The following is a 17,572-nucleotide window of genomic DNA, read 5'->3' as shown; positions in this document are numbered from 1 at the left end:
CAATTTGAGAAAGACAGGGAAAATAAACTTCACACACTAATAATAATAATAATAATTGGAGATATACCAATCTCCTAGAACTGGAAGGGACCTCGAAAGGTCATCGAGTCCAGCCCCCTGCCTTCACTAGCAGGACCAATTTTTGCCCCAGATCCCTAAGTGGCCTCCTCAAGGATTGAACTCACAACCCTGGGTTTAGCAGGCCAATGCTCAAACCACTGAGCTATCCCTCCCCCCGAAATTATATAATTTCACTAAAAAGAGAAATTATATAATTTATTGTTTCTATACAGAAAAACCAATGTATGACAATAAGACTATTTCCTGGGACTTGCAATGAATTCTCCAGCATAGATAAATGTAATTACCATAAAGGTGATTTTATGCTCTAGAATTTTTAAATGTATGGACACCAGCAATTCTTCTACTGTAGAACTGCGCACACATTCTCTCTCCAGTGCAGTATTTTTTCCTCACCCTTGCTGCTGAAACAGACGAAAGTGCTATAGAATTTTGTAGATGTTACTTATTACAGTCATTTGATGAAACCTACACTTCACATTAAAATCAGATATAATAATGTTTCACTTCCACGTACACATTTGTTTAACGTTCTCCCACACACTACATTCTCATGTTTTAGCTGTTTTCTTCACCATCTTTTATTATTTAATATTTTGTCTCAACGGGTAACAAAAAAAAGTCAGTAAAGATATCAGTTTGGGATATGTTTTGAACACAATTTTATGACAAGCAATTTCACTCTATAAAGTTACTGGCACTCTGTTCAAATACAACACAAACATCTTCTGATAATCACTATTCAAAAAATGTACCATATAAAAGTGAAAATTTCTTTGGCGAATACTGGAACTTCTGCTACTGACACATTTAAGTCAACACTGTAAAACTTTGAACCTTGTCAGCTTTATGACTGCTGCACCAGTGTAAAATCGACCAAATTCTTGTAAATTCAATAGTACTGCTACAGAAACCAACAGACTAGACAGCATTCCTTCAAAACTTTTGGAAATGCTTCTTTTCAAGGGAGATGGGGGGGCAGAAGGAGATGGAGGCAACAGCTTCAGAAGCAGTTTCAACAGGGCCAGGGAAGTGAGGAAAGCATTCTCCTTTTTTCAAACACCTCATCCCCATTACCCAGCAATAAAGAACAGAGTATGTATTTGCTATTGCCAGTTCTGCAGCAGAACAAGGAAAGATACAACACTCAGGTCAGTTTCACACTTGCTGTTCAAAGGGTTTATGAAGACATGAAATTGACCCAATTCCTAGGAATTTCACTCAGACTACAGTACAGCTACACTACAGCAGCACTGATTTCCCTTTAGCACTTGTGGTGGAGACGAATGAGAGGCAGTAGCTTGTTGGCGGGAGAAGGTTTCCTGACATAGCATTGTCTACACCTGCGCTTAGGTTGGTATAATTTATGTCCTGCAGGGTTGTGGATTATTCACACCCCAAGCAATGTAAGTTACATCAAAGTAACCTGTAGCATAGACAAGGTCTCAGCTTTTTGAAGCAAGAGAATGTGGGGGTAAAAATAAACAGAAAATCCCTCTCTTCCGCTCCCTCCTTTTCCAACATCCAGGAAAGTAGAGATAGGAAAGAGAAACTTACCCCGTTTCTCTCAATAGCTGGTATAGGGTAAAGGAAGCTCCAAGCTATCCAAGAGCAACACACCTTCTCTCAGAAGAGAACATTTAAGGCATCCTAGTAAGAAGTGCAGAGCTTGTCCATGCTTCACTTCCCTACCCCTGTCTTCCTTTGCATTGGCTTCCATGTAACTAGTACACTTATAAAGACCTCAAAGTATGTCTACAGTACTGCTGGGAGCAAGCCTCTGAGCACAGGCAGACAGACTTGTGCCAACTGAGCTCAAGCTAGCATGCTAAAAATAGCAATGTGGCTGTTGCAGCTGGGCTGGCAACTCAGGATTTCAAGCCCACCTAGCCCCCTTGGACTGAACTTGGGTGGAGAGCCTGAGTCTCCATCAGAGCTGCAATGTCCACACTGCAATTTTTAGTGCTCTAACTCCAGGTTTGCTAGCATGAGTCTGTCTACCTTATTATAAAATATATGAAATTATAAATATATGAAGCCAAACAGTGTTCTGCATAGAAAGATATTTTTCAAAGTAGAATCTCACTGTAAGGTTCAATAACCCTCAAGGCCAGCAAAGAAGGTTCCCCAAACAAGGTCTGTAGCATCTTTTCCAGTAATGCTTGGATACCAGGTTGCTAACTCCACCAGTTTAATTCAGCCCTCAACCAGGATGCCTGCAGAAGGAAACCACTACTAGTAGCTATTGTTACATAAAATATACTGCCTTCTCCTCCAGACCCAAGAGTGACCATCACCAACAGTAACAAGAAGCACCCCCAACCTTTGATACATATGTAAAATATTTTATTAAAATAATGAAAAGGTTACATTTACAGAACATGAGCAAACCACAACACACTCCACCTATAAAAGGGATGAATTAGCTAGGGTGGAGTTTGCAGTTGCAGTCGTCTTTAAACTAGTGGAACATTAGAATAACTTTGCTTTTAAAATTTAAATTGTGATCATGTTTTAAAAGGTTAACGTTTAACTTAGCCCTAAAGGAACAGTAATTAAACCTGTAATTTAGACCTGCTTTATTGTTATAAATTGATATAGAATATTGATCCTTATTTTGTTTCTTATGAGTTACACTTTGAGAGATCAACTAATATTAAAGACATTATTTACTCAGAGCCTTACAATATACTGTTAAAGAAGAAATGACCCTTAGGAGCGCATATTAAATCCTAGTCTCATAAGTGGACAAGTCATAATTTATTGATTATCAGCAATAAAAGGCACTTTTGTTTGCACTCTACAAAAAAGGGTGGTGAGGGTGCTGGGAAGGATACAAGGTACTGTCAACTTCAGCGACATATAAAATTATTATAACAAAGATTGGAAATGGGTAAATTTTCCTTAGTCTGTTTACTTTGTGTAAATTCAGTGTCACTGGTGTTTCCTGTGATTTTTAATGTGATTTCCCATTTGTCTGGGTCTTTCACATGACCAGGAGAAAAAAAAATTAAAATACAGAAAAGGGATTCTAAAGTAACAAAAAACAAGTAGACAGAGACAGGTGTAGTTCCCTGAAACAACTTCTTCTGAAATTAACTAAATTTCCAACTGGTGGTCTAATTTCATGCTTATAAGGAATATAAAAATGAGATTATGCAATATTTGAAGAGTACATTAAAGAATTTCCAGACATTAGAAGGAAAACACCTAGCTACACAATCGAGCCTTGATCCAGCATGGACTTATGCACCAATGTGATATGGCTGTGAAAAAAGCTAACGCGGTCTTTGGATGCATCAGACGAGGTACTTCCAGTAGAGATAAGGAGGTGTTAGTACCATTATACAAGGCACTGGTGAGACCTCATCTGGAATACTGTGTGCAGTTCTGGTCTCCCATGTTTAAGAAGGATGAATTCAAACTGTAACAGGTTCAGAGAAGGGCTACTAGGATGATCCAGGAATGGAAAAGCTGTCATATGAAAGGAGACTCAAAGAGCTTGGCTTGTTTAGCCTAACCAAAAGAAGGCTGAGGGGAGATATGATTGCTCTCTATAAATATATCAGAGGAATAAATACCAGGGAGGAAGAGGAATTATTTAAGCTCAATACCACTGTGGACACAAAAACAAATGGATATAAACTGGCTATCAGGAAGTTTAGACTTGAAATTAGACGAAGGTTTCTAACCATCAGAGGAGTGAAGTTCTGGAACAGCCTTCCAACTGAAGTAGTGGGGGCAAAAGACATATCTGGCTTCAAGACTAATCTTGATAAGTTTATGGAGGGGATGGTATAATGGGATAGCCTAATTTTGGCAATTAATTGATCTTGGATTATTAACAGGTAAATATGTCCAATGGTCTGTGATGGGGTGGGATCTGAGTTACTACAGAGAATTCTTTCCTGTGTGTCTGGCTGGTGAGTCTTGCCCACGTGCTCAGGGTTTAGCTGATGGCCATATTTGGGGTCGGGAAGGAATTTTCCTCCAGGGCAGATTGGCAGAAGCCCTGGGGTTTTTCACCTTCCTCTGCAGCCTTAGGCACAGGTCACTTGCTGGAAGGTTCTCTGCACCTTGAAGTCTTTAAACCATGATTTGAGGACTTCAATGGTTCAAACACAGGTTTGATACAGGAGTGGGTGGGTGAGATTCTGTGGCCTGCATTGTGCAGGAGGTCAGACTAGATGATCATAATGGTCCCTTCTGACCTTAAAATCTATGATTCTATGTGCTTAACTTTAATCATGTGAATAGTCCCACTTACTAATGCAAGTAAAGTTCAGTATGTACTTAGGTGTTTGCAACATTGGAACCTTCTTAGTCTTTGAAAAGGATACATCTATAAAGCTACTGTTTTGCAGTACTAGAGAAGGTTAGAATTAGTACATTGCTGTCATGCCCACAAATTTATCTTGTTCTGCAACAGAATTGCAGAAATTGGTTACATTTAATAAAGTGTTGGCAGTCACAATGAGATTTATTTTAGATTAGTGATTATTCAGAGCTCTAAATAGCCACCCAATCCGCTAACACAATAATTCCAAAAACAATAGGCACTTTCAAGGTATGTGCCTCTACTGCCATTTGAGAAATATGTTTACAGTCGAAGAGAGGCAGTATTGTCTAGCAGACAGGGCAATGAACTGGGAGTCAGAAGTCTGGGTTCTCCTTCTACCAGTGACTAACTGTGACCTTGGACAAGTCACTTCACCTCTCTGTGCCTTCATTCCCCTTCTCACCCTTTGTTCAATTTAGATTTTTTTTTTTAATCTCTTTGTGGCCTATGTGTTTTTACAGTTCTTAGTATAATGAGGCCCTGATCTTCAGGAACTGTTACAATCAATCAATAAATAAATCATTGGAAAGCCTGATAAGGTTAAAAAACATGTTTTATATTAAACTCTATGCCCTCATTCTTCTTGTACAATGGCTATGCTTTGTATACTTATGCCATTATCATCCTGAACCCTGGAAAAAGACTAGAATTCATGTGGATTTTTAACTGTCTCTGATATCTGAGCTATTACAGGATGCAAAAGATTTTTTCCTCCTTACTGATATTAAACAAGAACCTCCACAGAAGTATATGCTAGTCTATTTTATTTACTTTATTTAAAAACTCATTCAGTTTCTGTCAGGCAGAAGTACAGCAGGCTAGGATAGGGTATATTTTATAGTTATGCAAATTTCATTTTAACTTTATACACACAAAACAAGAGACAGCGTTTGCATCTTTTCAACATGAAATGGGTAAATGATTGTGGGGGAGAGGGGGAGTAGGAAACAGAGGAAGCTTCTGAAAGCCCTAAATTCACATGCACAGAACAAGACAAGAAGAATTTTAAGTTAAACTCAAGAATGATAAATATTGTAGAAAGAGCAAATGAACACAACACTTTCATCTGACAAACTGTCAAGACTACATTAGCACATTCTTGGATAAACATTACCAGCACCAATCTGAATGATATTTTCCATTGTAAAATATGCCTGCCTTATAGTTCTAATTTATCCAAGATATAAAAATTCACCTTACCTTAGTTAATGCTTGATTCCTAAATACCAACTTAAAAAACATCAAACAATTTTGTTTCTGGGACAATAAACAGACACTTCAGTGTAACTGTCTGTCCTAATATAAACCTTGAAATTGCTTTATGTAAACCTTTAGACACCTTACAAGTGGGTTATTAGTACCTCCCGATTTCTTCCATTTAGAGTTATCACTAATTGTACACACAAATGCTGCACACCAATGATGTGTGTGCAAGTATCAGATAACATAATATATATAAAACACAACCGCTATCCTAGATAACAGGTAAGATTTCCCTTAATACTATCAACACTACAGGAATCCTTACTGAAATAATGGAAGGACAAGCACAGTGAAATCTTACCGTAAAACACCTACTATTGCTGTTACTCAATTCCCAATACTTTTCAAACAATCCAATTAAACACAAACACCTTTAAAGTCAGCTGAACACCATGCTATTAAATTCATTGCTTATGAAAAATAAATACCAATACTTTAAAATGTGAAGACATTTAATCACATCAACTTTAAAAAGATACAATATATAACATTTTCTGTGTATAGGTCTATGCAGTATGCATATGAAAGGTTCTCTTATGGTCTCACAATGACTATACACTACTACATTTTGGAAGAGTCTGAAAATGGATAATATGCTCCCAAAAAACTGACAAAGCTTCCTAAGATCCAGTTTAATAATCATTTGAGCTTCCCATTCCTTTTTTTTCCTCCTGCTGATGATAGCTCATCTCAATTGATTAGACTTTTCCTGTTGTTATGCATACTTCCACCTTTTCATGTTCTCTGTATGTATAAATATCTCCTGTCTGTATGTTCCATTCTATGCATCCGAAGAAGTGAGCTGTAGCTCACGAAAGCTCATGCTAAAATAAATTTGTTAGTCTTTAAGGTGCCACAAGTACTCCCATTCCTTTTGTGGTACTATTTACCTTTTGTGAAAATTCACAGTACTGCAATCAGTACTGAAAACCCAGAAGACTAAATCAAATATCTAGCTGAGTGTTTGCCATACTGTTTTTTATAGTTCCCTAGAGGATTTCTTTGTTCACTTTAAACATGAGAATCTGAAAACATCCAACTCTACTTGGGCAGCACAGGAACAGACTTTCCAACGCTCTGGGTGTCTCTAAGTTTTAGACTATCAGATGCTGGGACTGCAGGACAGGAGATGGATCACCACAATTGCCCTGTTCCGTTCATTCCCTCTGAACCACCTGGCATTGGCCACTATCAGAAGACAGGGCACTGGGCTAGATGGACCATTGGTCTGACCCAGTATGGCCGTTCTTATGTGCTTTAGTCCATTTAAGTCAGCCGCTGTCCAGGCTGAGGATCCACCCCCGGTTGAAAACACAGATTCCAGCAGCCCTCAGTGCCAGTATTTCAGCACTTTCCATGCAAGCAACTTACTGGGTCTATTTAAACGGGATCCCCGGGCGAGTGCAAAACTTTCAGGGCCTGGCCGGAGTCTGACACACACTTTCCACTGGGAAAGGGGGGAGGCGGGAGGGGGAAGCTAGAGTCGCCGCAGAGCCGGCTCCCGTCCCCCTCGGAGGGGCAGCAAGCGGAGCGGGCAGCTACTCACTGGTTAGTCGGGGGCGCGGTGAGCGGGATGGCCACCTCCTCCTCTTCGTACTCCGGCCCGTCCAGCGAGTCTCCTTCATCCACGGTGCCCAGCCCCCCTACCAGCGGCAGCGGCGGGGGCGGCAGCGGCGGGAAGCCCCCAGCGGCCGGACCTCCTGCTGGGCCGGGTTCCTGCGGGGCAAGCGCCCCCCTGGGCATCTCCTGCTCCAGCCCGGCGGCCACCGCGCCGCCTGCCGCCGCCGGAGGGGCAGGCCCCGAGCCCCGGGCCAGGAGCCCCAGCGCCGGGCACAAAGCGGGGCTGGCGCCCGGGCTACCCGCGCCGGAGCCCTGCGGCCCCTTGCCCCGGCACAGGGCAGGGCAGTGCCCCGGCTCCCCGGCGGCGCTCGCCGAGCCGCCCTCCTCGCCTGGAGCCTCGGCCGCCATCATGGTGAGCCTCGCCCCCTCCGCACGCCGGGGAGGAGGCGCCCGAGGGGCCGAGACCCCCCGCCCCGCCCCAGCGGGGAGCGGAGCCGGGGCTGGGACGAGCGAACTTCCCCGGCGGCGGCGGCTGCGAACAATGCCCGGCTGGGCGGGGGCTGGATTCAGGGCAGCACGGCAGGGCCACGGCGCGGCTGCCTCATCCCCCTGCGGCCGGGACGGGACGGGACGGGAGCGGCTCCCGCGGAGACTCACCCCGCCCGCAGCGAGCGCAGCTTCGGAACGGGCACGGGCCAGGCTGGGCGGGGTGTGGGGGGGGGAGGCAGGGAGACTGGCGAGCGGCTCCCCTCGCATTGCGCATGCGCGCCAGGGCCGCCCGCGAGGGGCTGGCTGAGCGCGTGCACGAGGGGCGCGCTGCTGCCTCCTGTGGTTGCTGCCGGCTCTGAGTCAGGGAGCAAGGTAAGCGCTGGATTCACCTGGAGCCTTGCAGGGACCGCGCACGGGGAAAAGGAAGAGCTGGAGCTAACTGGAGCATGATGATTTTTGGCCTCCAGGTTACAAGGTCAAAGGAGACGAGAAACCTAGCTGAGTCTACTGCACCCCAAATTCTGCACCCGACACATCCTGACCGTTTTGCTCCCCTCCCAGACCACCAAGTTCTGCTGCTTAAATAAAGAACATATGGAGCCACGCCTGTTGAATCTCACCAGTGCGGCTCTGATGCACTCCAGTGCAACAGCACCTCTAAAAACAATGCCAGGGCTTGGATCTTATTGGATTCACTTGCCAGATGTGTGCTTTTGCAGCGCTGTTGCACCAGCATACTGGGATCCGGATTAGTCTAGTGAACTAAAAAAAGCTGCAGATGCACCATGTAAAACTGGGCGGCCAAACCTACCCAGATATAACAGGATCCTGGAATCCAGTCAGAGTTTTCTTCTACAGCTTTCTTGCATTAGGATGTGTTGGGGTACAGATTTTGTTTGGTTTTGGTTTGGTTTAGTTTTTGTTTTCTTTGTGGAATAGGAGAACCAACACACTTGTTTTCTATTTGATGGTACTTTTTCTGAGTTTGTGGTCTACATTTGGCTGGATCTGACAGAATCAGATCCAGGCTCTTGCAGTGGTGTTACTTTGGTATCCAGCTTTTTTTGTGCACTAGAACCTGCTAGACCTTAGTCCTTATTCAGTTTTTTTCTAATATCTCTCTAGTATGGGAGTAGCACTGCACTGTCCATTTCTATGCTGTCATGTCCATTCCTGTGCCTCAGAACCATGCTCAGCAGAGCAGGGATTGGAGTGCTGATCGGAAGCACTTCTTAAAGACTAAAGAACCGGTGTAGAACCTACTATATAAAACTGTTGTTGCTTATGTAGGATGGTGGATGGGGATTCAGAATCATATACCCAAGCTAAAGAAGTATTTGGTTGGAATTGCAGGCCTACACAACAATAACAGTCTATGTTGAGAAATATACCCTTGCTAATTCACCTATCTTTTTTTCTTCAAAATTTCATAAAAGTATGCAGATGATAGTCCCACAGTAACAATAAAACACAACATACAGAAACCAGATACTGTATATTTGCTTGACTATTATGACATAAACAGTACAATGTTTTAAGAGTTGCATGAACAACTCATTTTATTAACAACAATAATTTATTCCTGTGTACATTTATGAAAATGTATCCTTTTCTATTATGGTCCTGACCCTCAAGCATTTATGCCTATTCTTAATGTCATGCCTATTAGTTGTTCCATTGACTTCAGGCGGACTAGTCACATGCATTAAGTTAAACACATATGTAAGTACTTGCATGAACAGGACCTATGTGGCTAATATTGCCAGACAGAGTAACCTTTTGACTTGCAAAATTAAAATAGCTGGCAAATAACACTTTTGCCTCTTTGTCTCTACTTTTTTCTCTAGGCTGTTATGACTTTGTACATTCTCTTATTTGTTTATTCTTGTATGTCTCAAATGTTCTCATAAGACATTTAAATATCGGGTTTTCAGAGCTTTGCCCTCCCCAGAAGTATTACGTGAATTTTTTCTGAGGCCAGCAAAACAAATATCTGTTCATACTCCTACAGTTTTCCAGCCCACATCTTTTTATCTGCTGAACTGAAGTTTCATACCTTGCTTTCTATATACAAAATTCTGCTTATAGTTACACTACTAAAATCAATGTAGTTACTCTGGATTCGTGCCAGCATCAATGAAAACAGAATTTGTCCTGAGTTTAAAGGATTATAACACCTGTATACACTGCTGTGGTTCTGTTTCAAAAATTGCAGCCTCGGTGGCAATATTTGACTCATCTGATTTCCACAGACACGTTTCATTAATAAACATGCAATTTCAAATACTCTTGAGTTGACTGTCTCTGTGAGGTTCTGTTTACTATCGTTTATTTTTCCTCACAGATTTTCAAATAAAATGATATTTAACACACTGTTGTTGCCTTTGTAGGAGTGATAAACACATTAATGCAACATAAATATTTATAGGATTCCTTTCTTTGAGACAATGGTTTCTAATACTACATAAGGCCAGAGTTGCACATACAGGGTCTGCAATGGCAGCTGAGCTGAGGATTCACCTCAGGGGAGAACAGAGGGCAGCTACAGCACTCCTTCATAGGTTTTGTCAGGGGAAGGCAGTTATTTATTAGGCCAGGGCTCCACAAGAGATGAGACACTGTCTATGAGATTTGTTAAATAGGTGCATCTCAGGCTACGTCTTCACTACCCGCCGTATCGGCGGGTAGCCATCGATTTCTCAGGGATTTATATATCCCGTCTCATCTAGACGCGATATATCGATCCCCGAATGAGCTCCTGTCAACTCCGGAACTCCATCAACCCGAACGGCGGTAGCGGAGTCGACATGGGGAGCCGCGGACATCGATCCTGCACCGTGAGGACGGTAGGTAATTCGATATAAGATACTTCGACTTCAGCTACGTTATTCACGTAGCTGAAGTTGCGTATCTTAGATTGATTTCCCCCCGTAGTGTAGACCAGCCCTCAGAAACTGCCAATTCTGCCCTCTCCAGGCCAGACCTATATGTCTGATAGGTTGTGTTAGATGTCCCAGCTCCTTTGGCAAAGCAAGAATTGAAGTTGGCTTGCACCACTGTGCTACTGTTCCAGGTGGACTTTCCACCAATTGTATCTTGAGTTCTATTACACAAACTTTCACAGGGACAGACAGAGGCACTATTTGTAATAACGTATTTGGACCAAAAAAGAGGTGGAACCATATATGCTTGATGCCTGGCCAATGTTTACAAAAAATGCTTTTTTACTCAATATCCTGGACAAAATTATGTTAGGGCCATTCAGCTCCCCCTCCTAGTGGTGTTATGGATGAAGAAAATTAGTTGATGAGTAAGTTAGACCTGCCCTTGGGTTAGTTTCCTGTAACGTGTGTACTATTTTTCGGGGGGGGACGGACCTGTGGAATAACACATATAGGAGTTTTTTCAGTAATGGCTAGTGGGTCCAATGTACTCTAAACTTGGTCATACTGAAATTTCACATCACAGATAAAGTGGAAATTTTCCATTATTCCAGGTTCAGTATGTTTTAGTTGTATTTGGTCAGTCTGTGGGGAAGAGCAAGACATTTTTTATATTGAGCATGAATGTGTATCCAATATAAAACATATTTGGGCACACTTATTAATGCTCCCATTACTGGCCTCCATTATGAATCTTTTTTAATTATGTAAACATGATTAAAAAGTAAACATTCCCATTCGGTAACCAGCAGGTTCTCGTCCTCCTTTTAACAGACTCAGAACTCCTGTTGCAGAGTCCGGAACACCCCTACATTCCCAATGATATATTCACTCTCAGGCTTCTCTCAGACCCTAGAGTTTCAACACTCAGAAAGAGCAGGAACAAGAGAATTTTCAGTGCTGTAGGGCTGTGATGTCCATGCATTAGGAAAGTGAGTATTCCTTTGGTATTCATACTGTAGCCAAGTGAGGAAAGAGAAAACCACTTTCCTAATGCATGGACTTCACAATTTTGCTAGTCCAAACAAGGAATGTGGGACTCTAAACCTCTTTTTAATGGACTTGCATTGTACATAGCAAATCCTTCTCCCCCAGGGACATATTGAAATCACATTTTGACACACAATCTTTCTCTGAGACTGAAATCTCTAGGCTAATTATTCAAGATGGAGGGTTCAAAACTCTTCTCTTCTTACAAATCTTTACTTGACTTCAGAGGGGTTAGGATTTAACCCAATGTATCTATTTATTTCCATTTACATGGATCTATCATTTGTGACTTTTCTGAAACATCCCATTCTTGCCTTTGGTTGACATTCCTTCTGCTACACCCACTATTTGTTCATCTTGACAGATTTTTGTTCAAAGCTTACTTGGCTAAAGTTTCCTTGGGAACTGTCTTTGCTAGATATAGAATTTCTGTGACTTATCAATTAAACCATGTTCATATCTTAACAATATAATCAAACCTGACTTACAAAGAGGAATTATTTGCCTCTAAGCTTATTTGTATCTTCATTTTAATGTAAAATATTTATAGTAATGTACATGTCATTACATTTAATCACTCCCCACATTACCATTAAAATTTTAAAACACTGAATATTTGTAGGAGGTTTTTTGTTCTGTTACAGTTCTACTTTTAATCCATTTACTGTCCTCCAGAGACTCAAAATGATTGTTCGCACATGGCTGTCAATGCATAATGTAGAGTGTTTGAATAGTCAAGTAATGTAAAAATACAGTATATCAGAAAATGAATTCTTCATGGGAAGCTATTTTAAGCTACAATATTTCATTCTCTAAGGTCTTTTAAATCTGTAATATAAATACAACAAAGCAGGCCGTCATTCTTACCATACCCAGGCTAAGTGCCTTAGCAATTTATCTGTAAAGGACTACACAGTTGAAAATGTATGCAGCATAACAGAGTGCAAAAAGATATAGCCATACTGTGTTACAATGCCACAATGTCTGAATAAAGTAAGTGCAATAAGTGACTTTCTGTGTATTCTAGTTACTTGGCCACATCAATGAGCTAAGCAGCTTTCAATACCACCAGTAGAAAAGTACTCCATATCTTCTGTATGTTACTTAGAAAACACACAACCAATTAATGACCACACTACAGCTTTTTCCACTTCAGATGATTGCAGTTTGCAAAAGCCTCAATGGTAGGTTTAGACACCTACCTTGTGTAATTTTAAGTGTGATGTAGATGAAAGGAGCTAAAAGACAGAGGGGAGAGAAGTTTCATTATCAGTCACAAAGGTGATATTCTATTATCTCAGTGCACAGGAGGCGACAGGAGAATGCTTCTTTTCAAATAATACTGCATGGCAGCTGTGACTGTCCCTAATGAGTGTTTTACTTGAAATAGAGCAGAAACTGGAAAGGCTTAAATGGGCAAGATACCAAGAAAACGACTAACCAGGCAGATGGTGTATTTTTCCCAGAGAAAAATCTTTATGAAAGAGTCATAGCAGCAAACTGAAAACAAAGGCACATTTATGAACATTTATTTTACTTACTTTTAAAAAGAACATTTGCTCTTTCTTTTCATCATCATACAGTTGTTCAAATACCTATATTTTTACTCATGATCTATCTGACAGATTGATTAAGGATCTTTGGTACATATGAGGTCCGTTTTTCATTATGCACCACACGTGTTTTTCTCTCGTTACAAACCTGCTCATGCTTCCATTAAAGTCAATGTCAAAACTCCCATTGATTTCAGTGGTGCATGATCAAACCTTAGAGGAATACCCAGTGAGACTTATTCCAAAGTCATTTAATTTGCCTTCTTTTTCATCCCATTCTAGAGAGTTTTGGCTAGGATAGGATAGGCGTAGGATATGTCTGGCTGGCAGACTTCATCATAGAATCATTACATCTGTTTAGAGATAAAAGAAGACCTCTCTGTTCATAAAGTTCATCCCTTGCAAGAGCAGAATAGATACACCAGATATGGAGACCACAATAGGTCCACTTGCACTGAAATATTCAATTTATGGACATTTTGCACATTTTTGTTATTCATTTTGAGCCAAACTGTTTTTGCATTCATGAATTATTTTTCATCAGATGAAAAACATGATGATGAATGGGCCACTGTCATCTACTTCTATCTGAAAACATTAATTGTAAGAGAAACATTTTTTTTTAAACTTTCTTCATTTGACAGCACTTTATCTATAATCACTTTCCCTGTATAGTCAAGTGTGGACTGCTCCTATAAAGATTTGCACTTGTTAATGACATTAGACTAGTGGTTCTCAACCTGTGGCTCGTGGGCCACTTGCAGCCCGCTCAGCACACAGCTGCTGCCCATGTGACATCATTGGGGCCATACAGGTAGTATTGGATGCAGCCCACAATGGTAAATAGGTTGAGATCCAGTGCATTAGACCTATGCATAGTCCCATTGATTTGAGTGGTACTACTCATGGACATAGATATACATGGTGTCATAAACAGATAGTTAAGGGTTAATGTCTCTTTTACCTGTAAAGGGTTAAGAAGCTCAGTAAACCTGGCTGACACCTGACCAGAGGACTAATAGGGGGACAAGATACTTTCAAATCTTGGTGGAGGGAGTTCTTTGTTTGTGTTCTTTGTTTTGGGTTCGTTCGCTCTCGGGACTGAGAGGGACGGGACACCAATCCAGGCTCTCCAAATCTTTCTGAATCAGTCTCTCATGTTTCAAACTTGTAAGTAACTAGCCAGGCAAGGCGTGTCAGTCTAATTTTTGTTTTCTCAACCTGTAAATGTTTCTTTTTGCTGGAAGGATTTTTACCTCTGTTTGCTGTAACTTTGAACCTGAGGCTAGAGGGGGTTTCCTCTGGGCTATATGAATCTAAGTACCCTGTAAAGCATTTTCCATCCTGATTTTACAGAGATAATTTTTACCTTTTCTTCCTTTAATTAAAAGCTTTCTTTTTTAAGAACCTGATTGATTTTTTTTCTTTCTTGTTTTAAGATCCCAGGGAATTGGGTCTGGACTCACCAGGAGTTAGTGGGGGAAAGGAGGGGGGAATGGTTAATTTCTCCTTGTGTTAAGATCCAAGGGGTTTGGATCTGTGTTCCCCAGGGAAGGTTTTGGGGGGACAGAAAGTGTGCCAGACATTGATTTCTGGCTGGTGGCAGCGTTACCAGATCTAAGCTAGGAATTAAGCTTAGAAGGGTCCATGCAGGTCCCCACATCTGTACCCTAAAGTTCAGAGTGGGGGAGGAAACCTTGACACATGGGCATAAATCTGTGCAGTATTAGGCCCTTAACTGGTCAATTTGGCTGAAGTTTTTAAAGGTAATTAAGTGTTGCAATGTTGAGTGCAGCCTAAAGGCCTTTAAAAATCTGGGCCTTTTCATTTAGGTTTGCATGGTGCTTCTACAGCAGGAAGGAGAGAAACAAATAAACCCCAAACCCAAGAAAATATTATTTTACTTACACAACATCCCTTGGGGTAAATAGAGACTTGTAGTTAGAATCACAAAGGATCATTTTATTCTTAGTTTGAAAGACTAGCTTTCAATTATTTCAGTGTATATCAATTTTTCATAATATTTAATCTGAAGCTGTTAACCGAATAGTTTTAGTTAATCTATTAAAATTAAAGAAAATATATCAATTTTAAGATGTTTTCTTCATGGGAAAATAGAATAGTAGTTGTTAGGTCTAATAACTCTTGAATATCTTGGTTCTTCTAAAGCAGTGGTGGGCAATCTGCTGGCGGGCTGCGAGACAGTTTGTTTACATTGACCGTCCGCAGGCACAGCCGCCCGCAACTCCCAGTGGGCGGGAACAGTGAACTGCGGTCACTGGAGCTGCGGGCAGCCATGCCTGCAGACGGTCAGTGTCTGCAAAATGTCTTGCGGCCCGCCTGCAGATTGCCCAGACGGGCTGCGTGCGGCTCACGGGCTTCAGGTTGCCCACCACGGTTCTAAAGGGATCAAGTAAATCTTTTGATTAAATTTCTGGCAGACACAACTGTCAAGTGTGCATGTAGGTAAAACTATACATAGAACCTCTAAAAATCAGTGTCATAATAACTCATATTCAGGTGGAGTTATATTCGAAATTGATCATGGCAACTGGTATTCACAGCCAATGGAACAACACAAGAGTTTATAACAAAGAATAATATCTATATGTTGGTTTTTCTGAGGAATATTTGTTTAGTGGAGCTAGTTTAAAAAAAAAATAAATTTTGTTGTGGGAATTATGACCTGCTTGAAAAGTTGGACATTTTTTTATGAAAATCTTCATAAAAAGTTCTTGGTTTTTTTTCCTAAGAAAATTAATTTTTTGATGAAAATTTTCATTGAAAACTCAAAATTAAGAAAAAATTTTCTAGTTCTCTTGTTCAAATATTGGAAGTTAAGTATAATTTCATGCAACAGATCTCATGAACCAAATTTAGCTCTGGTGTAAATGGGCCTAACTTTATTGATGTCAGGGCTGAATTTAGCCCTTTAAGTAATTTTTAAATATGACCAGCCAGGATATGACAGCAACATTTTCATGGGTACCCAATGAATGCACAAAAACTGTATGTGCATGTTGTCAGGATTCAGGGCTGCAGCATAGCCAGTCAGGGTGCTGGAACAATGTTATAGTGGGGGTGCTGCTGATGGAAACTATGTATTTAGCATTTGTTATTACTACTTCAAGCCGGGAGTCTGGCACACTCCCAGCAGCTCTAGTTCTAGCACCACTGGGGCCAATCTCCAGGCCATCTAATGAGCACAGCCAACCTGTAGTAGGCTGCCTGATTGGGTTTGCTGCCTGTTTGGTTGGAAGAGTTAGCAGACCAGCTGTTAAGCCTAGCAGCAGCAGTAGCTGCTTCATGGCTATTCAAAGCATGTACCCATGACTGTGACTGTGACAGTTCCCAGTTGTGCTCCTGCCTTTGACCCAGCTTTGCCTCACTTCAGGTAGTCTGGTTCTTACCCTTGTCTCTTATTCCTGACCTCTGACTTTGACTCTGACGCTCATCTCTAGCATGTGGCCTCCAACTCCTGATGCCAACTCTGTCCCTTGGCTCTTGGCTACTGACTCCTGTTCTGACCATTAGGCATGACTGCCCACATCCTGGTAATGTGACATTAGCAACTGGCTATTTGGGTTTGGAAAATGGGTACCTGTGTCTAAATTCACATTTGCATATCCAGTTAACCATTTAGCATGGCTAACTGTTTCCATATAGGTATACATTTTTTTTTGTACATGCAACTGGTTTCTTTGACTATTACATTGGCATAGGTTAGGTGGCAAGTTTGGTGCCTCAGGATCAGTTTCATGTATCTGCCTCAACCCGAGATCAATTTGTCAGCCACAAAGTGACTCCGAATGAAAAAGGGTAGAAAAGTATTATTCAGATAGCACGATGAGATTAACTTATAACAATGTTGATGTGCAGAAGGCAGGAATCTAGATATGCATTAATTAAAGCACAACACATTGGGCTTAATGCAGGAATTGCTGGGTGAAATTTATGGCCAGGGTTATGCAGGAGGTCAGACTAGATGATCACAATGGTCTCTTATGGCTTTAAAATCTATGGATATAAATTTCATTATTTCTGTTATATTTTCTATTTATAACTATTTCTGGTTTCAACTACTGTTTGATTTTTGGGGGAACAAGTCTTTGCTTTTGCATGAAGGATTTACCTATATGCCAGTTGTGTTGCTATTACTAGGTATGCAATCACTTCCACTGTTGTATTTGATGACAATAAGCTCAAGAACATGGACTCCAGTGATCCAGATGTTTGCTCTGTGGTATGCTCTCACCAGTGTGACCTTTTAAAAAAAAAAAAAAGACCATTATATAAGGACCATTTTGGAGTTTAGCAAATTGTGGAGCAGATTCTAACAAGAAGTACTATAATGA

At 41.2% G+C, this 17,572-nt stretch overlaps 1 protein-coding gene across 1 annotated transcript in view; it reads right to left on the bottom strand.

Annotated features, from left to right (window-relative positions):
• The window catches only part of RASA1 (RAS p21 protein activator 1), a 114,669-nt gene extending 106,810 nt beyond the window's left edge, over positions 1-7,859 (bottom strand). The window contains exon 1 of the mRNA XM_045021260.1: positions 7,230-7,859. Coding sequence (XP_044877195.1) covers positions 7,230-7,654 — 425 coding nt within the window. The 5' untranslated portion in view covers positions 7,655-7,859. The remainder of the gene's footprint in view (positions 1-7,229) is intronic.
• Positions 7,860-17,572: the final 9,713 nt, after the last annotated feature.

This window comes from Mauremys mutica, chromosome 6, assembly GCF_020497125.1.
Source record: "Mauremys mutica isolate MM-2020 ecotype Southern chromosome 6, ASM2049712v1, whole genome shotgun sequence".
Lineage (NCBI taxonomy): Eukaryota > Metazoa > Chordata > Testudines > Geoemydidae > Mauremys > Mauremys mutica.
This window is presented reverse-complemented; position numbering and strand designations above follow the sequence as displayed.